This window comes from Armigeres subalbatus, chromosome 3 (genome assembly GCF_024139115.2).
Source record: "Armigeres subalbatus isolate Guangzhou_Male chromosome 3, GZ_Asu_2, whole genome shotgun sequence".
In the NCBI taxonomy this organism is placed as follows: domain Eukaryota; kingdom Metazoa; phylum Arthropoda; class Insecta; order Diptera; family Culicidae; genus Armigeres; species Armigeres subalbatus.
The window spans coordinates 281,389,179-281,414,418 of NC_085141.1; the positions used below are offsets into that span (position 1 = coordinate 281,389,179).

Below are 25,240 nucleotides of genomic sequence, written 5' to 3' on the forward strand. Positions count from 1 at the left end.
AAATAGCATTTAGACATCACCCCCATGTCACACTTCTTGTATGAAGCATCTGCCCCTGGTGCGATAGTGTAGACAGACTAGACTAGCAGTATCTGCCCCTGGTGCGATATATATCAAAGACAAATTCTGGGTATTTTGTTTAATTGCACGTTTCACTGATGCCTTCTGAGAATTTTTTTTTTCTGAGAAAATTCATGCTAAAGATTCGCAACCTCGATTAAAATCGATTCGCAACTAATGGAACGATCATTCAATATGGATTGTCTATGGAGTTGAAGCTCTTGAATATTTCATCCAGTCATATGGTCTCCCCCCTCGCCAGGGCCCAATGACGAAGCACCATAATCAGAATAATGTTAAATTCAACCTCGCCATATAAACTGTCATACAAACCTGAAACGACTTGTGCACGGTAAGCCTCTATTCAAACCAGCCCAAGCCATCGGATGACACCCAAATTATAAATCACAATCGACTGAGCGTGGCTGAGCAAAATTATTTTTTGAGCCACCCTAATTATTAGTCTGCTGCTGCCGGTGCCGTTGTTTACATTCGCTCCGCGATCAGTTTTTAATCGTTTTTTTCGGGCAAAATTAGCAGTTTATATTAAGTTTTCGGTTTAAACAAGTGACTGTGATGTTTAATTTGCATTCCATCAACATTTCGGGCTCCTCATGTGCGGAGAAGTGAGTGACAACTTGATTTTTTCAGTGCCCTTTGAGAAGAAGTGAAGTGCAGTGATAAGCCCACCAAATCGCGAACGGCTAATAAATTGGCACGAAACTGCTGATTTATGATATTATTCGAGCCGAAATGCATAAGACTCTTTGGATAAACATGTTCATTATCACGGGAAGTGGATAAATATGCTGTGAGCAGGTTAGTAATTTGAATATTAAACTTTTGTTCGATGCTGTTCGATGCATTCGAATGTTGGTGGGAGAGGAGTGCGGGAGGTGTGGGGTTGGCCCGTGGAAGGTCCGGTGCCATATTGGCTGCCATCGTGGTACTCTTCCAACTATGTCCTTAAACCACCCGACTTGGACGTTAATTTACAATGTTATGAAAACTCATATGTGAATATGTACGTTATGTGGAAGATAATGATTTGGAAAATGTATTGGAGGTAACCCCTTCGATGGGACTCGAACCCATGACCCTACAGTACGCTAGACTGGTGCTTTAACCAACTAAGCTACGAAGGACCTCCGTCGGCCTTCGCAACCTAGCGGCTACTGATCGAGCTCGAGATTCCCAAATTGGACGCATAGTCAAATCACTCGCAATCCATTTCTCAAGCCAATACTTCCACATGTGTATTGTACACGTCCACATTAGAGGAGCGTGAGTATTTAGAATGTCTGGCGGCTATACGTTATTGTCCTCTATGGTTTATTACCTCCATTCTGTTGACACATGCGGAGATCACGGCATTAAATGCTTTAAATTAGCATAAAATTAAATGAAATTTGCATAGATGGAAGTCTTATTTATGAAATAGAAATATGCAATGATAAACCGCTGAAAATTGCATCTTTCTGATATGAAAATATTTTTAGTTTTGAACAGTTCTACATTTTCTGGGCCCTCAAATGACTTGAACACCATCAAATTAGTCTAATCAAAGTCCAATTTTCAAAGAAAAGTCTTATTCTTCAATTGGCGTGCTTCAATGAGAAAATCCCTGCGTATTAAATTCACTGTTTCGACACGAACTTATTGGTGGGCCCTCCTTAGCCGTGCGGTAAGACGCTGAGGGTGGCTGGGTTCGATTCCCGGTGCCGGTCTAGGCAATTTTCGGATTGGAAATTGTCTCTATTTCCCTGGGCATAAAAGTATCATCGTGCTAGCCTCATGATATACGAATGCAAAAATGGTAACCTGGCTAAGAAACCTCGCAGTTTAATAACTGTGAAAGTGCTTAATGAACACTAAGCTGGGAGGCGGCTCTGTCCCAGTAATGTAATGTAAAGGGATGTAATGCCAATAAGAACAAGAAGACACGAACTTATTGTGTGCGCTTGAGATTTTCCGCGATGCATGTTTTAAAGAGAAAAGCATTGTAACGCTTGCATTATTAAACAAACTGTTTTCACTCAAATTTCACCTAATTATTGTTATTAAGCCATAGGAAACTAGTCAAGCAAATGCAGAGCCTTTCTATTTACTCGAAGCCAGTAAGGTTTAAGTTCAAAAGTTGAGCAAATGTCACAAAGAGGGTCCAAAATAATACCGCGAAATTTAGGGTTTCCTACTAATCTATCTTCTTCTTCTTCTTCCCTTCTTCTTCTTTTCTTCTCTTGTATATAAACATGAAATGGTCTGTGTTCGTATCCGAAAACAGATGGATGGATTATCTTCATTCTTCAGCAGAAATGTTCGTTATTGTTTCCGACGGGTTTATATGATATTTCTTCCTGAAAAAACACGATCAAAGTTGAGCAAATCGTGAAAAACTAAAATAAAGATTCGTATGGACATTTCGCATGAGCAGTTCACAACGCGCATTTTCGCCTACTATGCAGGACAACGTCTGCCGGGCCGACTAGTAAAGAATAAAATTGATTATTTCTAGACCAACATTTGAAAAGGGCGTAACAGCCAAAATTTATTCCTTCGGATTCTTTGTCTACATATATAGCTACACAGTATGAAAATGTTACAGCATATATGATGTAACAAAAAGGCTCCGTTCGATTCGACTCATTTTTCCATCACTTTTTAAAATTACAGGTCGTCGTTACTATGGAGCTTGTATTCAATATTGCATACAAGAAAAAGTTGGTGGTAAAAATAGAGGTTATAAAACACAAAAATATGCGTTCAAATATTTCCATGACATGTAATTTTCAGAATTTTTAACTGTGTATATATGTAGACGAAAAATCAGCAGGAACAAATTTTGGCTGTAACGCCCTTTTCAAATGTTGGTCTAGATTTATTGAGATTTATGCCATCAAAAAGGCAAAGGGAAGGCTAGTTTTTTATTGCCTTGCAGAACCCCGACATTTTATGACATGCAATGCCAGCAATTTGAGAGAAGCTACCCTACTGGGAATATTCGATTGCTCAAAAACAATAATTATTATTGTCTGCTTCTGATGAACAGAGAAATTGGCAGATCTGCAATAGTATGACTAAAATTCAAAGATGCGATGGCGTAACGACTATCATTCATTCAGTCCATGTTGTGAAAACTATGACATATTATGATCCTGCTGACGAGAAAATGGTACAAATTGATGAAAATCAGTATATGGCGGAACACTAGAACAGTAACTAAAATCAAAAATTTCGTATGAGATTGTGAGAATGAAATTGTCGGTACACAAGCAATGAAATGGATCTCAACTAGAAAAAGTAATAAACTTCTTCAACATTCCATGTTCGGTGCCATGCCAGTTTTTGCGTATTCTAAAATCATTCGATTACTGCTGAATGTCAGATAAATTTAATTTTCCTTCAGTTTTATTGTACAGGGAGGACGTGAAGTAATGCTATCTGATATTCAAAACTAATCTATAGATTTTATCATACGCACAAGCAAATAATACTGAAAGCTGAATACTATATTCAAACTACATAGCATATTATGAGATCATCTAAATGGCATTTTCCTTGTCGATAATCTGCATAACATGTTATAACACCGTAGTCTGAACGTAGTATTACGTACCGTCGCCATCGAGATCATTGCTCAAGGATTTTCCATCCTTATCCTCACTATCCGGAATACCGTCGTTATCATCGTCGTCATCCTCGGCGTCCACGATACCATCATTGTCATCATCGTCATCCAGCACGTCCGGAATGCCATCATTATCATCGTCGTCGTCTTTATCATTTGGAATTCCTAGAAAATATTGACTGTCTAGATCTACGACATGTCCTCAATAAAATATTCAAACCAAAAGTCAATGCAATGGAGTCCCTACTGATATTTATAAGCCTTGAGATCCACCGAACCCGTAGTTCTTACAATTCGGTATACAATCTTGGCATTATACAAAATCGCCAAATTCTTATACACAAAATTTGTGCCTCTTATACAGAAATTAAAGAAAAAGCATGATGAAATTTGAATGTTATAATGTTATAATCTGCAGCAATTCGCAGTTTGGATAGAGTTTTAGTAATTTTCAATGAAATGGAAGAACATGAACAATTGAAATCTGATCAACAGTTTTTGGTAGCCAGTCTTGAATTAGATAAATATGTCACCCCAGAATATTTCTATTGTGTAGTCTATAGCTTCCCAAAGTTGGGGGGTCGCGACCCCCTTCCATAAGATTTACACAGGCTGGGGTGTCGCGACCCATAACTTTGGGAAACTATGGTGTAGTCTGTATGACCTCAGCGACATTTTAAGGGGGACATCGCATGTAATGTAACAGTAACTACCCAACGGGGGATATTTGATTGTTTAAAAAAATCTTGTTGTTTAATTTTCAAAACTGCAATATTTAGTATGACTGAAATTCAACGATGCGGAGGCGAAACTATTATCATTTTTGCAGGCTACGTAATGAAAACTATGACATTTTTATGATCATGCTGACGCAAAAAATGAACAACTGATGGAAATCAGTATATGGCGGAACACTGGAACAGTAACTGAAATCATAAGTGAAATGGAACACAAGTCTCGAAAGAAACAAGCTTCTCCAGCTTTCCATGTTCAGTTTTGCCAGTTTTTGCGTATGCTAAAAATCATTCAATAACTCAACCGTCTAAGACGAATTAAGTACTCTCCATTTAATTCCACCAATTATTTTCGATATCTTCGCAGATACGTATTTCGACCATAATTGTGTGGTAGTCTTCAGTGTCTCGTACTTGACTTGACTTCAAGTCGAGTCAAGTACGAAACACTGAAGACGACCACACAGTTGTGGTCGAAATACGTATCTGCAAAGATATCGAAAATTGATTGGTGGAATTAAATGGAGAGTACTTAAGGTCACTCCTGACGGAATCCAATTTTCAAAGTACTCGCGTTTTCAAGGGCACACCATTCGATACGGAAGCAACGCACAACTGTTATTTTTATTTTTTAAGCTTTGCTGCGTCGCAGCATGCGTGAAAAAATAAAAATGACAGTTGTGCGTTGCTTCCGTATCGAATGGTTTGCCCTTGAAAACACGAGTACTTTGAAAAGTGGATTTCGTCAGGAGTGACCTTAATTCGTCTTAGACGGTTGAATACATTCCACTAAAAGAGCTTTATATATTTTTCTGATTCAATAACTGCTGGTTGTCAGACAAATTCAATTTTCCTTCATTTTTTATGGAAAGGGAGGACGTGAAGTAATGATATTTGATTTTTAAATCTAATCTATAAATTCTATCATACGCACAAGCGATTAATACTGAAAGCTGAATACTATATTCGAACTACATATTATGAGATCATCTAGATGGAATTTTTCTTGTCGATAATCTGCATAACATGTTATAACTCCGTAGTCTGAACGTAGTATTACGTACCGTCGCCATCAAGATCATTGCTTGAGGATTTTCCATCCTTATCCTCACTATCCGGAATACCGTCGTTGTCATCGTCGTCATCCTCGGCGTCCACGATACCATCATTGTCATCATCGTCATCCAGCAAGTCCGGAATGCCATCATTATCATCGTCGTCGTCTTTATCATTTGGAATTCCTAGAAAATATTTACTGTCTCTGTAGACCTGTGACATAATTAAATATTCGAACCAAAAGTCAAAGCAATGCAGTCCCTGCTGATATTTATAGGCCTTGAAATCCACCAAACCCATAGTTCTTATAGCTCGATATACAATCTTGGCAGTATACAAAATCATTAAATGTGTATACAAAAAATGTGTGCTTCTTATACAGAAATCAAAGCAAAGACATGATGAAATTTGAATGTTATAATGTTATAATCATTTCTGCCACGATCCGCAGTTTGGATAGAATTTAAGTAATTTGCAATGAAATCAAAGAACATGAATAATTGAATTCTGATGCATAGTTCAGTAGCCACTTTTAAATATGTCACCCCTGGATATTTCTTTTGTGTACTCTGTAAACATATCTTTCAGTTTTTCAGTCTCAAAGTGTTTCAATCTTTCATACCTTCAGTCTTTCTGTTTTTTAGTCTTTCAGTTTTTCAGTCGTTCAATGAACAAGTTAAATAACAACAAGTGTAACAGTTTATCTTAGTCCTTGCTACACATACAGCGATTGAAAAACTTTCTGTAGCTGTAGTTACGGGGGAGGAACGGGGTACTCCAAACGATCAGTTGTTTTCGGTTTCTTTGGTTGCACATGTGGGAGTGGGGGTGGTTCCCACCACCGTATGGCTATGGTTGGTCGATCTTCACGTGCTTCGTCCGACTGCTTCGGCCAATAAGCTTCCCTCGGCCCGATGATCCTTGATCTGGTAACGGTTGTTACCGACGTCCCGATCGCTCGCTGACGGGAAGGTAACCCATAGGATTTTGAGCGATAGCAAGCGGGGGCGAACCCGCCGGGCCTCACTACCGCTCTCACCGCCAAAACGAGGGCTACCGTCAACCGTCGCGTGTGGCCCAACGATAGCGTTGCTCGTTGGCCACCAGCGATGAGCTCGCCGGTTACTCCTCGCCTTGAGGTCCCAAATTGCCTGTCGTGGACAAACGGCTCTTAAAGCCTTTCCCTTGCGCTGGTTTCCGTCTATGCACCAGAGCGACACTTCACGGCGCACTCGAGGATCCCGGGTGCTTGTCCCAACAATCGGTATCAGAACCTTCCAAATTTTGCACACGCGGTCGGACACACTCCTCTTGACTCGCTTTTAACTAGCTTCTTTACGTCCGTATTCGTCGCTTTCTCAAGACTATCTCCTCGATCGTTCGTCCCTCCCGAATCTTCTACCAGTTCCCTCTTTTTTCACCATCTCTCTTCTCTCACAGGAACTAATATCAGGGGTACCACCTCCTTAACGTTGAAGACTTTTATAGTTTTAGGGGGATAGGTAGGCTACATGTTTGATCAACACTGACGTATTAAGGGGTTTTCAACAAAAAGGGGTTACTACTTCTACATGTGCTGTAAATTATCTAATATTCTCCTATCTGTGTATTTTTCTTGTACAATGTGGTGTGCCTAACTTGATAACTAACCAAACAAATTTCTCCTACCGCGCAGTACCAAATCAATCCCGTCAGACATCTTACCTCCTATTTTATGAGTTGACTACCATGTTTCCAAATTGTTCCGATCAGTCGGTAACAACTCTTCTACTTTTATGTAAACGGTAATAAATCTTGCTCATTCTTTTTGGACAATGCATTTCAATTGCAATAATGGAATCCATAAGAGTGAACAATAGTTGAAAAACTAAATGAAAACATACTCATAACCCACACAAAAGAAAGTAATGAAAAATAAACGACATGTAAAATAAACGTAAATTAACAAAATATGGCTGTGCATTCTTATTTAACCTCAAATTGAGATAAAATAGGAGTTGCTGATTGACATGAGCTTTCCTATTACTATCAATGTGGTTTAAATGGCGTGAATATCTACTTATTTTTATTTTAAATCCCGGTTCTTTTCTACTTTCCTTGCGTTAAGGAAATGATGACAAGAATTCATATGAACAATCGCTCACATTGATCGATTGATTGTTTATCCTCACGAAGGATGAACAATTGAACAAGATAACGATATGCTAGCATAGTTGTATAGAAGTTGCATAGGTCACATCACTTCCCATAGTGAATCCCGATCTATGTCACTGATTAACCCTCCCAACTAACACAACTTCCTTCCCGTGGTAATTGTGGAGATGCAGTGGTATTCTCGATCTCTAGTAGCAACAATGATCATGCACTAACCTTCCCTCCCTTCCCCAACTGACTGTAAGGACTTGGCCGACGCCGTTATTGGTAAACATTTGCGAGCTGCTGAAACGTGTACTTCGATAATAGATGGTAAATCGCAACCACTATTCACTTGGATCGAAGTGTAATTTTAACCGGGGAAGGACCGTTTGGCCTAATACCGTTTGGCCGAAGGCCACTAGGCTGAAAGTTGTTTGGCCGAATATACCATTGGCCGAATAGGACATTTGGCCGCATATGTCAATGGCCGAATGGATCATTTGGCCGAATAGAATGTTTAGCCGAACAGATTATTTGGCCGATTAGGACATTTGGCCGAACATATTATTGGCCGAGCAGGACATTTGGCCGAATAAGTCATTTGAAAAGTGATAAATGAGGTGTGAAAAGTGGAACGTCTTATTTTTCACATTGAGAAGTGAGAAACTAGGAGTGAGAAGTGAGATGTTTTAATTTTCACTCCTCATTTCTCACTGTGAAAAGTGAGAAGCGTGAAGTGAGCTTCTCACTTTTTACAGAGAAAAGTGAGAAATGAGACGTCTCACTTGGCACTACTCACATTTTACAGTGAGTAGTGTGAAATAAGGAGTGAGAATTAAGACGTCTCACTTCTCACTCATTATTTCACCCTTCTCACTGTAAAATGTGAGTAGGGCGAAGTGAGACGTCTCATTTCTCACTTCTCTCTGTAAAAAGTGAGAAGCGCAAAGTGAGTAGTGAGACGTCATGATCGATTCACTTCGCGCTTTTCACATTTTACAGTGAGACGTCTCACTACTCACTTCTCATTTCTCACTCCTCATTTCTCACTTTTCAAATTACATGTTCGGTCAAATGTCCTATTCGGTCAAATGTGCTATTCGGCCTAATATTCTATTCGGCCAAATGTTCTAATCGGTTAAGTGTCCTATTTGCCAAATGTCCTATTCGGCCGGATGACTTTCGGCCAGATGGGTTTCAGCCTAATGGTTTGTTCGACCTAGTGGCATTCGGCCAAATGGGTTCCAGCCAAACGACTCTTCCCCATTTGCACCAGCAACCATTGATATGTACAGTCAGACTAAACTATAAGCTAAGCTCATTACGTTGTCATTATTCACTAGTTCTTCGTTGAAATATCTAGAGCAATAATTTTAGATGGTCGAAAAAGTTCGCTGAAATTGATCATGTCCACAGAAACTTAACAACGATCATTAGTAGATAATCGACCATTTTCTTAGCACAATAACTGAGGATGACGAGGAAACGTAGAAACAAAACCAAACTCAAGACAGCGTCAAGATTACGTACCGTCGCCATCAAAATCATTGCTGCGACGTTTTCCATCGGTGTCTTCACTATCCGGAATACCATCGTTGTCATCGTCATCATCTTCGGCGTCGATGATTCCATCATTATCATCATCACTATCTTCACTGTCCGGAATGCCATCATTATCATCGTCGTCGTCTTGATCATTAGGAATTCCTGGAAAATAAGCTCAACCAATTGCTGCCTAGTTCTACAACGTGTCATTCGCCACCCCAATCATGCACTATTAATAGCCGATTTTAAAGCCCATAAAGCACATTTTTTTACACATATTCACAATAATCCTACCGCTACTATTCGACTTACCGTCTCCATCCAAATCGTTTGCCGTTATCTTCGAGTCTGGATCCTTGCTGTCCGGAATACCATCGTTATCGTCGTCCATGTCTTCCGCATCCGGTATTCCGTCATTGTCATCGTCGTTATCCTGTGTGTCCGGGATGCCATCGTTATCGTCATCCGGGTCCTGATCGTTCGGAATACCATCGCCATCAAGATCATTGCTGTGTGGTTTACCAGTATCGCCGCTTCCTTCATCCGTGCGAATAGTTTCCGATTCTTCCACGACGTCGCCAATGTCGTCGTTGTCCGATTCTTGATCTTGAATTGCAGCCGTACGACTCTCTAGCTCCAAACGGTCGTAGCAAGTGCTTTCGAACTGGACATCCTGTTGGCACTTGTAGGCACAGTTCTCGAGATTTAGTATGCCTGCCTGGAATGAGAACGGGAAATTGTGGGTAAGCCATGCATATTATTGGTCTATATATTATAAAATCTGTGCTACTAAATTCTTGGTGCAGCATCTACCCTGAAAGCAGAACTTAGTTCCATCTCATACTCAACTTTTTTCCTAATCTATGCTCTATTTGTGTTCCACATTCTACCCCAAACATTCCCTACTGTTTCTATTCATAAATCCAAAGAATCAGACCGCATCGTGCTTTCGTGCTGTGCGGTTCTTTCTCTTTGCGGAAGGAAGTTTTTAATACTACCCGAAGCTATTTTAATTTCAACGGTGCTTCTTAGCGCTATTTCTACCCACTGATCCTGTTACGATCTTTGCAAGGACCCGTGCCTTCGTTTTACGTTGGACCCGTTTGCGGAAGTAAAATTCCGACAAGCGGTGGTAATCCTGCAGGGACACCGTTCTGGGAAAAAACCTCTAAGAAGGTCACGTCTCCACGCTCAGTAATGAGTAACAAAAACAAGAGGAAGGGGGAATCTCTGAATTCTCCACTCCCTTAAAAAAACAAGGTTTCAAGACCATCCAGCCGAAGCGCGGAAAAATAGAAGGAAGCTGGAGACTTCAGATATTCCTCCTAACTGTAACGTTTACATTATTTCTTCTCCAATCGAACTGAGCAATCAGTTCGATTTGATTAATGACGAATTTGAGAAAATCGAATCTACCTCTAGCCCAGGTGATTCGATTCATGCGAAGAAACAACGGATTCCGCCAATTGTGGTATCTGTTGCCGAGTTTTCTGGCTTTCGGAATGAAATCTTGAGTAACCTTCAGGGGATCAAGGTTTCATTTCAGATTGCTAGGAAGGGTGACTGCCGCGTTTTGCCGGGATCCTTTGACGATCGCAAACGTCTTCTCCAGTATTTAACTGAGAAGCGCCATAAATTCTTCACATACGACGACAAAACTGAGCGATTGTTCAAAGTCGTCTTGAAAGGTCTGCCCAGTGATGACAAATCACTGGATGAGATTAAATTGAAATTTCTGAATTACTTGGATTTTCACCAGTCCAAGTAATTAAGATGAAAAAGAAATCACTCTGGTACTTCCCAAAGGGCATTTCTCAAGAATTTTATTTAGTTCATTTTAACAAAAGTGAACTAAATAATATGAAAAGTTTGAAAAGGCCTGTATTATGTCCCATGTCCGTGTTACATGGGAACATTTCCGCAGGCCTGGGGAAATTTCCAAAATCCCATTCAGTGCCGTAAGTGCTAAAAGTGGGGTCACGGAACCAAACATTGCCACATGGATGCTAAATGCATGATTTGTGGTGGAACCTCTCACGCCAAGGACGCTTGTCCTGTGAGAGAAGATTCCAATAAATTTAAGTGTGCAAATTGTGGGGGTAATCATAAATCCAATTTCTGGGAATGCCCTTCACGCAAAAAAGTTTTGAATTCCCGTGCAAAATTGATGACGGGAAATTCCAATCGGATCCCAGATTCGACGGGTAGAAATTTTTCAAACGCTCAAATTTCGAAACCAGTTACCGGTCGAGCAATTCATACCCACCACAATTCACAAACAAATTTTGCCGCTCGTCAACGGGTAGCAAACACTTCAGTAAATTCCAATTTTTCGAATGTACCTACGTATGCAAACATCGCTGCTGGTAGACAAAATTTCTCTTCTCAAAATGAAGTTTATACCCATGTCCCAACGGGAAATAATGGTGATGTTGCCGATTCAGGTAGCATGACTGCTTCCGATTTTGATTTTTTAACTGAACAATTGCATCACATGATTGATGCAATGTTCAAAGCAAATACCATTCCAGAAGCTGTTCAGGTTGGTATAAAGTACACACAAAAAATTGTTATCGGACTCCGTTTCAATGGATCCAAATAATTGTGTGAAAGTTCTAAATTGGAATGCCCGCTCTCTAAAGGGTAAGGAAGATGAATTATTCAACTTCCTAACAGTTCATAATGTGCATATTGCCATTATAACAGAAACCTATTTAAAACCAGGACTCTCCATTAAAAGAGATCCAAATTATTTTATCTACAGAAATGATCGTCTTGACAGCGCCTGTGGTGGGGTCGCCATTGTCATCAATAGACGTATCAAACATAAATTATTTTCTTCATTCAAAACCAAAGTTTTTGAAACCTTGGGAGTTTCTGTTGAAACAAATTTTGGAAAATTTTCCTTCATTGCAGCTTACTTGCCTTTTCAATGCAATGGGCAGCAAAAGAATTTGTTGAAAGCTGATCTTCAAATTCTGACTCGCAACAAATCTAAATTCTTCGTAATTGGTGACTTCAATGCCAAACACCGTTCATGGAATAATGCTCAAAGCAATTCCAATGGTAAAATTTTATTTGAAGATTGTTCTGCGGGATATTATACTATTCAATATCCCAATGGACCAACTTGTTTTTCTTCCAGTCGAAATCCTTCTACAATTGATTTAGTTTTAACGGATTCAAGTCAGCTGTGTGGCCAATTGGTAACTCATGCTGACTTTGACTCTGATCACCTTCCTGTGACATTTGAAATCTCACAAGAAGCCATTTATAATCCAATCAGCTCTACTTTTAATTATCATAGAGCTGATTGGGATTTATATAAAACGTATATCGATAGGAATTTTGATGTTGATATTCCTCTCGATACCAAAAGTGATATTGATAATGCTCTCGTATCTTTGACAAATTTAATTGTCGAAGCCAGAGGCATTGCAATTCCTAAATGTGAAATTAAATTCAACTCCATTATTATTGACGACGATCTTCAGCTACTTAAAAATGTGAGGCGAAGGCAATACCAAAGAACTCGCGATCCAACATTGGAAGTTATTTGGCGAGATTTGCAAAATGAAATTAAAAAACGTTTCGCTATTCTGAGAAATACCAACTTTGAGAATAATGTCTCGAAGTTGGAACCCAGTTCGAAACCCTTTTGGAAATTAACGAAAATTCTTAAAAAACCTCAAAAGCCAATTCCAGCGCTTAAAGAGGGAAATAAAATTTTATTAACAAATGGCGAAAAGGCTCAAAAACTTGCTCAGCAGTTCGAGAGTGCCCATAATTTTAGTCTAGGTCTCACTAGTCCAATTGAGGATCAGGTTACACGAAGCTTCGAAGACATTCTCAACCAAGATAATGTTTTGACCCTTCGTTGGGAACTAATTTGGATGAAGTGAGATCTATTACTAAAAAATTTAAAAATATGAAAGCCCCGGGTGATGATGGTATTTTCTACATACTTATCAAAAAACTTCCTGAGAGCTCTTTATCCTTTTTGGTTAATTTATTTAACAAATGTTTTCAATTGGCATACTTCCCAGATAAATGGAAAACGCCAAAGTTGTTCCAATTTTGAAGCCGTACAAAAATCCAGCTGAGGCTTCTAGTTATCGCCCAATCAGTTTGCTTTCTTCAATAAGCAAACTGTTTGAAAAGATTATTTTAAATAGAATGATGGTTCATATTAATGACAATTCTATTTTTGCTGATGAGCAATTTGGTTTTCGCCATGGGCATTCAACCACTCATCAGTTATTAAGAGTTACGAACTTAATTCGGCTCAACAAATCTGAAGGATATTCGACTGGAGTTGCTCTTCTTGATATAGAGAAAGCATTTGATAGTGTTTGGCATGAAGGTTTGATTGTAAAATTGATGAATTTTAATTTTCCTCTGTACATTATTAAACTGATCCAAAATTATTTATCAGATCGCTCACTGCAGGTAAACTATCAGAATTCTAAATCTGATAGATTACCTGTTAGAGCTTGTGTTCCCCAAGGCAGCATACTGGGGCCCATATTGTATAACATTTTTACTTCTGACTTACCTGATTTACCACCAGGGTGTCAAAAATCTTTGTTTGCAGATGACACAGGTCTCTCAGCCAAAGGGCGAAGCCTTCGTGTCATTTGTAGTAGATTGCAAAAAAGTTTGGATATTTTCTCCACTTACTTGCAAAAATGGAAAATTTCCCCGAATGCTTCCAAAACTCAGCTTATAATTTTCCCACATAAGCCGAGAGCTTCTTATTTGAAACCTTCTAGCAGACATATTGTCACTATGAATGGGGTTCCAATTAATTGGTCTAGCGAAGCTAAATATTTAGGACTTCTGCTAGATTTAAAAGTCACATTGAAGGCATTCAAGCCAAATGTAACAAATATATTAAGTGCCTATATCCACTTATAAACAGAAAATCAAAACTTTGTCTTAAGAACAAACTTTTGATTTACAAACAAATTTTTAGACCAGCCATGTTGTATGCTGTGCCAATATGGACTAGTTGCTGCAATACCAGAAAGAAGGCACTTCAGAGGATTCAAAATAAAATTTTGAAAATGATTCTGAAGTTACCTCCGTGGTATAGTACCAATGAACTTAGAATAGAATTTCTAATATTGAGACATTGCAACAAATGTCCAATAAAATAATTTCCAATTTTAGACAAAAATCGTTGCAATCTTCTATTGCAACTATTAGCTCCTTTTCCCTTTAGTATAAATTAGGTTAGGTTAAGTTTAGTTTAAGTAGAAAACATTGTAATTCCTACATGGTTTAATTCAACCAGAGGAAATATCGTAACTGCCAGAGGCAATTGAAATGTATTAATAATATCTAAAAGCGTAACATAGCAAATAAGGATGATAGTGTTAAGAAAACACGGAACACCTAGTCTAAGAGATAAATGCATGTATTAGATAATTAGCAAATAAAATTAGTTAAAAAAAAAAAAAAAAAAAAAAAAAAAAAAATAAATCCAAAGAAAACATTACACTAATAAAAGGTCATAAAGTTCACTGCACCAGTTTTAGGTTTATCAATTTTCATCTAAAATTTTTCTAAAGTCTAAAAGTCTAAGACTAGAAACATGTGTTAAGGAGAAGAATAGTTATGAAAATGAGAAAAATAAAATTCTTCCTACCAAAAATGGGAATCGAACCCACATCTCTCAAGGGCTGTCCACAAACCACGTAGACCGCAATTTCACATTTTCAAACCCCCCCCCCTTTCCCACTAGTAAACTTTCGTAGACTTTTCCGAAACCCATCCCCCACCTCCTTGAAGTCTACGTAGACTTTATCAAATCCATTGTTAACATTACAGTAAAATTCTAATTTCAAACATAGCAAAATCAAACTGAAAAAAATCCAACACAATATCAATTAAAAATTCAAAACGAAATCAAATTCAATCCTCTATTCAACCAAATCTCGAAGCCAATTAATTTAATTTCTGTTGAATTTGATTCTTCCTTGAGGTGTGCGCTGTCACGCATCTGAGTTATAATTCTTCATGCCGGTTCAAATTTGTAGAAAACCCATGAGTTTTCAAAATTTCTTAAAATATCGAATTGAAATTCCGAGAAAGGTCAAGTCTACATTCCAATAAGTTTTTCGTGTAAATTCCGTAGAATTTCCCAATTGATATATCACCCAACCAGCGGATGGCAGATTTTAATACAGTTCTGCATAAGAACCTTACAGAAACTGTATAATAATTGGGCATATACAATTTTTGGAAGATTTTAATACAATCGTTGTATTGAAATTATACAGATTTGTATTATTTTAATACAATTTCTGTATAAAAACCTTACAGATTTGTATATGCCACGTTTTTATACAATAATTGTAAGATCTGTTTTTTGGGTGTATCCTTTCAAGTTTCCAGGTAATACTCCAAAGAACTCTCCGTGATAATTCCTATGTATTTCTTGAATATTCCATACAATATCCCGCTGAATAATCATCCGTTGAAATGCCAAGATTTTTTAAACTCTATATTCCAAAAGTTTTCCCTTTAAAATGTCGAGTAATTTTCCAAGAAAATTTGAAATTATTTCCCATTGATTTTAGCATGGTTTCCTACGATATTTTGAAATTTGTCTTGATGATGACAATGGATCGATCGCCGCGATTTTAAGTTTCGGTTGCTAATCGATTGATTTTCGGCGAGAAATAAAACAAATGTTTGCCAGATTGTCCGGACGTTACGGTCGATTCACTGGCCTTCGACCATCTTCTGTGGACTAATCTTCCTGCCGCTTCCTTACTCTATGTAATGGTAGTAATGGCCGTCTTAGAGTAAGGAAGCGGCAGGAAGATTAGTCCACAGAAGATGGTCGAAGGCCAGTGAATCGACCGAAACGTCCGGACAATCTGGCAAACATTTGTTTTATTTCTCGCCGAAAATCAATCGATTAGCAACCGAAACATGAAATTTGTCTTGCAAAGTAGAAGCGATTTCCTGGGGAAATTTAAAAAAAATCCTATGGACATTTCCATTGGCGTAACTACCTGCGATACCTATGGGGGGCTATAGCCCCTTTATATTATTTCTCGAAATTTACCCTCTTTTTGAAAATTCTCGAACATTTTAACATCTCATCAAGTTATCAGCGGTAATGTGACAAATGCAGTCCAACCACCTAAGGCAATTGCGGATCCCTCACACTCATTTATATTATTCTCTTTTCTCAAGCACGTGCACGCGTGCACGTGTGAGCAACAACTCACAGTCTATGTTTAATTGCGCTCGACTAGCGTCAGTCAGTGGATATATTTGCATACTTCATAAATATTCTATCCATCTCAAATGAAAAAAAATAGTCCAACTTTCCATGGATTCCGCCGAGAATCTTCCAAGAATTCTGATGAGAATCCTTTAGTGATCCTGATTGGGATGTTCCAGGGACTCTGACGGGAATCTGTAGATATTTCGACATAAATCCTTCAAGAATATCGATGGGAGCCTCCAGGGATCATGAAGGGAATCCACCAGAGATTTCGGAGGGAATGTTTCAGGAATTCCAACGGAAAAAATCAAGGATTCCTAAGAGAATATACCAGGGATCCTTCACCCTCCAGGAATTTCGACGGGAATATTTCAGGAATTTGAAGGGAAATATTCCAGGGATTTCGTCGAAAACCCTCCAGGAACTCCAATATGATGGTTCCAGGTATTTCATGAGCAATGTTCCAGGGATGAAGACGCATATCGTCGAAGAATTCCGAAGCAATCCGTCGAAGGATTTCGAAGCAAATCGTCGAGCGACTCCGAATTAATCCTTCAGTTATTTCGAAAAGAATCCTCCAGCGATCCCGAAGGGAATCCTCCAAGGATGTCGAAGCAAATCGTTGCGGGATTCCGATGCAAATCATCAAAGGATTTCGAAGCAAATCGTCGAATGGTTCCAAAAAAAATCGTTAAGGGACTCTGAACAAAATCTATGAGAAATTCTGAAGCAAACCCTCGATGTATTCCGAAACGAAACGTCGAATGATTCTGAAGCAATTCTTCGCGGGATTCCGAAGCTAATCGTCAGCCGGATTCCTTATCGTCTAGAGATCCCAACGCAGATCATTTGCAAAACGTCGAGAGACTCCGAAATCTTCAAAGGATTTCGAAGCAAATCGCCGAAGGATTTTGATTTGTCAAGGAATTCCTAAACCAATCTTAAAACGAATCTGGAGATATTCCGAAGCAAATAAACGAGAGATTCTAAAGCAAATCCTCCATGGATTTTAAAGGGTATTTTTCACAGATTCCCAAGGTTTTTGCTTAACAATACTGGAAAGAATCCAGTAGGTATTCTTCTGGATTACGATTGGAATACTTCGATGAATCCGAAAAGAATTCTTCAGAAATTGAAGTGATAATTCTTCTCGGATTCTGATGAGAATTCTTCTCGGATGCTGATGGGAATCTTTCTCAGAATTCAGAAACAAGCTAATTTTTCTTCCACTCATTTCATTAAGTATGATAGAGTGATTATGAGAGATAACTCTTTAGTCTTCAAACTTTTTCGGTGATTCATTATGCTATATGTTGAAAACTGATATCACTGCTAACTAACTTATCAAATCCTAGGGGGGGCTAATTTTTTTCTAGGGAGGGCTAAGCCCCCCTAGCCCCCCCTTATTTACGCCAATGGACATTTCCACTCAACTTCAACTTCAAGTACGAGACACTGAAGACGGCCTTACTGTTGAGGTCGAAATACGTATATGTCAAGATACAATTAAGTGGTGGAATTCAATGGGATTGTACAAACTCGTCTTATAACAAGTGAAGACATTCCACTAAAAAGCTCAAAATAATTTTCTTAACAAAATTCTCGTGAAAGTTTTCAACAATTTTTTTTTCCATCGATAACTCCAAAAAATTTGCATTAAAACTGCCGAAGAAATACCGTGAAATTTTGAAGAATTTCGCTTATATGTATGCCCAAAGAATTCCTCGCGAAAATTCCAAGAATTTCCGAAATTAAGAAAAAAATCCTGGGGACTTCGCAGAAAATCTTCGGTGGAAATTCTGAAGGGTTTCTCGTAGAAATGTCGGAGAATTCCCCTTACAATTCCAAAGACTTCTTCTTGGATGTGTATGTGTGTGTGTGTGTATCTTCAATCTAACCCCCACTGTCCGGCAGTGGTATTATGGAAGAAAGCTGTCTGTAATAAAGACATTCCCGTATACGAACTTTTTAAACCATTTCGCGCACTCAATTAAGAAATACCCTTTATTAAAGATCACTAAACGCGTTAATTTTATTTTTTCAGATCACATAAACATTTTTTTTCTAGTACATATGCAGAATATAGACATCAGCCAAATATATTTGTTGCGGGAACGAACAAAAACGGGATAGCAAATTCAAAAGCAACCATCCGCGCGCATGGCTTGCTGCGATGATTCCAAAGACTTCTTCTTGGATATTCCAAAATGCTTCCTTTGTAAATTCTAAAGAATTTTCCGTTGAAGTGCGACACAATTTCCCATGGAAATTCTAAATAATCACTTTTAGTTTCTAAACAAGATCCTACTGAAAATCAAAAGATATTTTAGTAGAATCTGAAATCTGAATTTGATAGAGCTGTGCGCCGCCGCGCCGCGCCGCGGCCGCCGACGATTTTCAAGCGCCGCCGCCGCCACCATTTTTGACCGGTGCGCCGCTGGATTTTTTATACCGCGCCGCCGGTAAATTTTAGGCGAGCCGTTGAAATATTTTTATTATAAAATATTATTGACGTAGTTACGTTTTTGGGGTTAATCCCCCAAAGAAAAACTCCGTTCAAACCCAAATAAATTTGAAAAATTTCGGCTGCGCCGCTGATATCAATATGAAGTAAATACATAGCCTTTTCTGACACGAAATTAAAGCAACTAACGAGTAATGCCTTCCAATCCAGAACTCGTTAAAGCGTTTTAGGAAAATGCACACGATTATAGTGCGCAAATACAGACATTTGCATTTCTCTGCTATTATTCCCCTTGCAAATTGATAAAAGTACAAGCATGGCATGTGCTGGAGGTTGCGGATTATACTCATGACAACCCAAACGATTAATAAAATCAAACTCATGTTTATCTATGCTTTGAAGTAAAAATAAGATTTTGCATTTTTTAAATCATGGTCTAGGTACAGGAAAAGCTAATAAAAAGTGGTTCATCATTTTTTAAATTCCGTGAGAAAACTCTTCCCTGTGAATCCTTGGGAATTCCCTGCTCCATGAATTCTGGGAAACTGATTATCCAAGCATTCTGGGTTCTTCCATCTCTAGAAATTCTGGGATATTCTTTCCAAGGAGTTCTGAGGACTTACCTTTGCAGGAATCATGGCTAAATAATCTAAAGAACTTCAGCATACCCTCTCCCCCTCAACACCGGTTTTCTTTTCTCGAATTCTCAGTAAATCTCCAGATATTCTCTACAAATTCTTCGTCACAAATTCAGGACAGTCGTTATACAAGAATTGTGGTATTATCTTCTGATGGTACCTCCTTATGAGATTCTGGAAATTCCACCTTCAAGAATTCTTTCTACAAAAATCTCAAACATTTTGGGAATTGCCCTCACAAAAGTTCAGGGCAATTCCTCTCTCACGAATTTTAGGAAATCCTTCTCTCAGACTTGAAGAGGAATTCCTTATTCAGGTATTTCCAGGAATCCCTCATCTGTGGATTCGGGGGAGATACATCAGCTCAGATATGCTATAGAGATAATTCCTCTCTCCAACATTTTCCACTTATCCTTCAGGATGATCTTGAAAGAAACATAATTTAGGGTTTTGTCATCTATATGCTTATAAACTAATTTAAGGGTTCATTCACAAAATACATAACATAATACATTATACATTATACAATACATTAACAAAATACAAATTCATCCAAGTAGAAATTTTGAAATTTTTCGAAAGTTTTTATAGAACACTTTGGAGAATTTTCCTGCTCAACAACTCAAAAAACAGAAAAAGCTAAAAAAAAAAACAAAAAACACAAAGCTGCTGTATGAATTGTTTCAAAAAAAAAAGAAGAATAAAGTCTACGTAGACTTTTAGTATACCCCGTCCTCCTTCGTAGACTAACGTAGACTTTTTCAAAACCCCTCCCTCCTCTCAAGAGTCTACGTGGTTTATAGACAGCCCCTAAGTACGTTAGTCGGATGTCCTACCTCATCAAGCAGTAATGTGACAGATACGGTCATACTCCTAAGACTGACGTCTACTTTTTATTTCAATGGTCAAAAAGCACTCCACAATTTGTATATGATAAGGTGCAATCAATTGCATTTAAGGCTCAAATAACCGTCATCCAGTCATTGACGAGAAAAACAGCCACGTGATCGTACCATCCCCCACTAATAAAACCACCCGCAGAAAAAGCAGTCTCCAGCTGGATGTGGGAAGTATTTTTGTTTCTAAACTACATCATCCAATAGCTAAGACATAGCTATATCAGGTAGATGCTTCATTTGGTTGTATTTCGTTTTAGTTTAAAAAAAACTGCTTTTTGCAACATTTTTTCCCAAGAGGGGAAATCGATGATGTACTCTCACGCTCTCTTGTATATGAGAGAGTGTGAGAGTAAATCGTCGATTTTCCCTCTTGGGGAAAAAAATGTTGCAAAAGGCAGTTTTTCTGAAAACTAAAGCGAAACACAACCAAATAAAGCATCTACCTGATATAGCTGTGTCTTAGCTATTAGATGATGTAGTTTAGAAACAAAAATACTTCCCCCATCCAGCTGGAGACTGCTTTTTCTCCTCAATGGGTGGTTTTATTACTGGGGGAGGGGGTGGTACGAGCACGTGGCTGTTTTTCTCGTCAATGACTGGATGACCGTTATTTGAGCCTTAAAATTCAACCATATTGATTATGTATGTAGGTATGGATTTCGGTGCCCTAGTGCCGATGATACACTTCACTCACCTTATTATAGTCCCAATCGTGGCACACTCCTTCAGCCGAGCATTTCTCCTGCATCAGATAGGCTCCCTTCTTGTTGCACATGAAGCTCACCTGAGGCTCGCACAAGCCGGGAGGGGGATTCCGGCTGACGCCGAACATCAACACCACATAGAGTATGATCGATGCGATCAAACTGACCGCGGTCAGGATGCGAACCCGCTTGCCGTAGGCAAACGCGCTGGACGTGGCCCATTTGTCCACCAGTACGGCGAACACCAGCGGACCGAACAGGGCCGCTATCGGAATGATGGCCGATATCGAGTAGATCTCGTTGAAGTCAAAGCCCTTGTGGGCCATGTTGGACTGGAGGAAGGGATAGATGCATCCCAAACCTGCAATCAGATGAAGACGTTGAGTGATGCAATTTATGAATTATTTTTAAAATTGAAACATTCGACTGCAACTCTGTACTCACCTCCATAAAATAGAAATAGAACACATTTTAACGAGAGGCAGTGCTTGCTCTCGATCAGTGGTTTGCTGCCCTCCATCTTCCGGAGCTGCCGGGCCTGCTTCAAACTCCGCCTCCGCAGCCGAGTAGCCCTGCGCTATGCTAGTGCTCCGTTTTTCCCAATCGACCTGTCTCCAAATCTGTATCTAATGGAAAAAAAAAAATATCGGGGGAAAGGGAGATGGGTTACAATTTGAAATCTTTTGCCAAGTGAGAATTTCTGATGGAAGGTGTCATGGATTTATTTATTCGAAGGTTGCGCACAAATTTGTTGCGGTTGCATTTGGTGCCAAACTTGCCGGCTTTCAGCCCCATTGCATTGGCTTGGTGTGGAATATGCATAAGACTTTTTATCTGTTATCCCATTTGTCATTTTGTTTCCTATTTTTTCTTCATTTAATTGTATTTTTTATTTTATTTCTAATTTATTTATCTATTTATTCCACTAGAATTTTGTTTGATACAGCATCGCTTTTTTCTGATAATTCAACTATTAGAACAAACACACTTTGATCCAGGCTACGAAGGGCACGTATCATAGAAGCAATTGTTACTAGCAGTAAGAGAATGACAAACCTGTACTGTAGTGGGAGATGGTCCTTAACCTTCCTAGTGCATTGGGGTCTATTTTGGCCAAGAGATGATTTAAAAACGTTGTAGCTTTGAAATCAAATGAGATAGGGCGTTGAAATTTTCTGACTTTTCCTAACTTTTGGAAATGAAAATTTTGGGGTGATAACCAGCTATCAGCGACCTCTAGGAACGCCACAACAAAAAAAGTGACACATTGTGCATTAGCGGGTCAAAAATGACCCAAATTGGATTCGCTCCCAAAAGTTCATTTTCGAACCGATTCTAAATCTTTTGGAATCAAATTGATGTTATAGATTCCACGGATGTCGCTACCGACAGATTTTTGCACTTTGGCCATTCTGGTTCCCAGGAATCGATGTTGAAGGAACATAGATTCTTAGGTAAATTTTTGGCGTGATTTCTTGCTTCTCGAAGGGTGATTTTGGAAATGCTCATTAATTTGCGTAGCAATAATATTATTAAAATCTAGCCATTGTCCATTTCCATGGATCAACACAATTCCTTGTTATTTCACGGTCCGGTGTCCCTCCGGAAGATCCGGAACATCCGTAGAAGTGGTCAATTCATTGAACTCATCCTAGAAGAGCACGTTTTTTTTTTCAAAGTTTTTATTATCGAACGCTGAGTAACAAATGATTGTGGTGACCCATTGTGATAGACCTGAGTGGCCACCGGAGTTCCTTTAGAAGATCCGGAACATCCGTAAAAATGGTCAATTCATGGAACTCATCTTAGAAGTGCGCGATTTTTTTTCAAAGCTTTTCATTATCGTACTTTGAGTAACAAATGATTGTGGTGACCCAATTTGGTGGACCTGGGTGGCCACCGGAAGTCCTCCAGTAGATCCGGAACGTCCGTAAAAATGGCCAAATTATGAAACTTATCATAAAAGGGTGCGGTTTTTTCCAAAGCTTTTCCTCATAGTACTTTGAGTAACAAATGATTGTGAGGACCTATTTTGGTGGACCTGGGTGGCCACCGGAGGTGCTCCAGAAGATCCGGAACGTTCGTAAAAATGGCCAATTCATGAAACTTATCATAAAAGGGTGCGGTTTTTTCCAAAGCTTTTCCTTATAGTACTTTGAGTAACAAATGATTGTGGTGACCCAATTTGGTGGACCTGGGTGGCCAAAGGAAGTCCTCCAGTAGATCCGGAACGTCCGTAAAAATGGCCAATTCATGAAACTCATCATAAAAGGGTGCGGTTTTTTCCGAAGCTTTTCCTCATAGTACTTTGAGTAACAAATGATTGTGGAGGCCTATTTTGGTGGACCTAGGGGCCCTCCTTAGCCATGCGGTAAGATGCGCGGCCACAAAGCAATACCATGCGGAGGGTGGCTGGGTTAGATCCCCGGTGCCGGTCTAGGCAATTTTCGGATTGGAAATTGCCTGAGTTTCCCTGGGTATAAAAGTTTCATCGTGTGTTAGCCTCATAATATACGAATGCAAAAATGGTAACCTGGCTTACAAACCTCGCAGTTAATAACTGTGGAAGTGCAGAATGAACACTTAGCTGCGAGGCGGCTCTGTCCCAGTGTGGGGATGTAATGCCAATAAAAAGAAGAAGAAGAAGGGTGGCCACCGGAGGTGCTCCAGAAGATCCGGAACGTCCGTAAAAATTGTCAATTCATGGAATTCGGCTTTGGGACAGTTCGTCGAATAAAGTTTAGTTCGACATTTTGCCAAAAGGACATTTGGTCGAAGGAACATTTAGTCGAATGGGCATTTGAACGAATGGACATTTAGTCGAATGGACATTTAGTCGAATGGATATTTGGTCGAATGGACATTTAGTCGAAAGGACATTTCTGGTTAAATAATCTATAAGATACATGAATAAACTGGTTGGAGGAATTCAGTGGACATGAGGAATTTCAATCAGCAGCTGAAGAAACGAATAAGGAAGCCAATGAGGATTTTTCATCTGAGCTAACAGAAACTTCTGGAGACCTGGTGGATTATTGAAAAATTGAAAACCTTCAGAAGTAGCAAAATATATACTGCCGCTAACCGCAAGTCGAGCACATCTGTATATGGGGCTCCATGTACAGATGGGCTCGACTTGCGGTTAGCGGCAGTATACCCTCTATTCTATTTTCGGCACATGGTCTAAAACCAATTATATCAATGTTATTTTGCTAATACTTCATCGCAGTCGGCTTTGGAACATTTCGTTGATTGACATTTGGTCGAATGGAAATGTTTTTTTATTCTTTTCATTGATACTCTTTCTTCCACTCAATATGTATACAATAATTAGTTCAGTATAAAATGGTCTTTGAACCATAATTCGTTAATTATTGGCCGAAAACTTAATTTCGACCTAATGATCATATGACCTAATCTACCATCACACGCATATTCGTCCAATATTTGCTGGAATTTCCGATGTACATGGGACAGTTATGCGTAATGTCTATTCGGCGTCATGTGTAATGACGAAAATCATTCGACTACATTTCTTTTGACCAGGTGGTATAGATTCAATGTAGTCGGTTAGAGGGGTTCGCGGAAGTCAATATCCAGTCAAGAATAATATCGCAATATTCACCGTTTTCGTATTATTTATTCTTTTTATCAGCCCATCATTCTTTGGACAATATTGGAACAATAATTATATGACTTTTAGGAATACCGCAATAAATCATTTATTTTTATTGGCTTATGTTCTTTTTTTCAAATATCCATTCGGTGGAACGTCATTAGTCTGAATGTACCAAGATTATCAATTCGAAAATCCACTTTCGACCAAACGTCATATAACCAAATGTACGAAGATTCTTTCAGAAAACTGATTTCGACTAAATGTCAATTCGACGTAGTGTCCTTTCGACCAAACGTCATTCGATCAAATGTCCTACGTCTCTAGTGGATTAAATCAAATCATTTTCGACTAAATGTCCCTTCGATCAAACGTCCATTCGGCGTAATGTCCTTTCGACCAAATGTCATTCGACTAAATGTCATTCGATGAAATGTCTTTCGACGAAATGACTTTCGACGAAATGACTTTCGACGAAATGGTATAGATTCATGGAATTCATCCTAGAAGTGCGCGT

At 38.9% G+C, this 25,240-nt stretch overlaps 1 protein-coding gene across 11 annotated transcripts in view; it reads right to left on the reverse strand.

Moving 5' to 3' along the window:
- LOC134224636 (uncharacterized) overlaps positions 1-25,240 on the reverse strand; it is a 155,019-nt gene that overhangs the window by 88,716 nt on the left and 41,063 nt on the right. For 8 of the 11 annotated variants that reach the window (XM_062704077.1, XM_062704079.1, XM_062704088.1 and 5 more), the window contains 6 exons: positions 21,552-21,733; positions 21,098-21,468; positions 9,472-9,877; positions 9,145-9,321; positions 5,487-5,663; positions 3,677-3,853 (listed from right to left, as the gene is read on the reverse strand). In XM_062704077.1, coding sequence (XP_062560061.1) covers positions 3,677-3,853; positions 5,487-5,663; positions 9,145-9,321; positions 9,472-9,877; positions 21,098-21,468; positions 21,552-21,627 — 1,384 coding nt within the window. In that variant the 5' untranslated portion in view covers positions 21,628-21,733. Of the gene's footprint in view, positions 1-3,676; positions 3,854-5,486; positions 5,664-9,144; positions 9,322-9,471; positions 9,878-21,097; positions 21,469-21,551; positions 21,734-25,240 lie in introns of those variants that run through there. The other 3 variants (XM_062704082.1, XM_062704080.1, XM_062704087.1) reach the window with 3 other exon arrangements.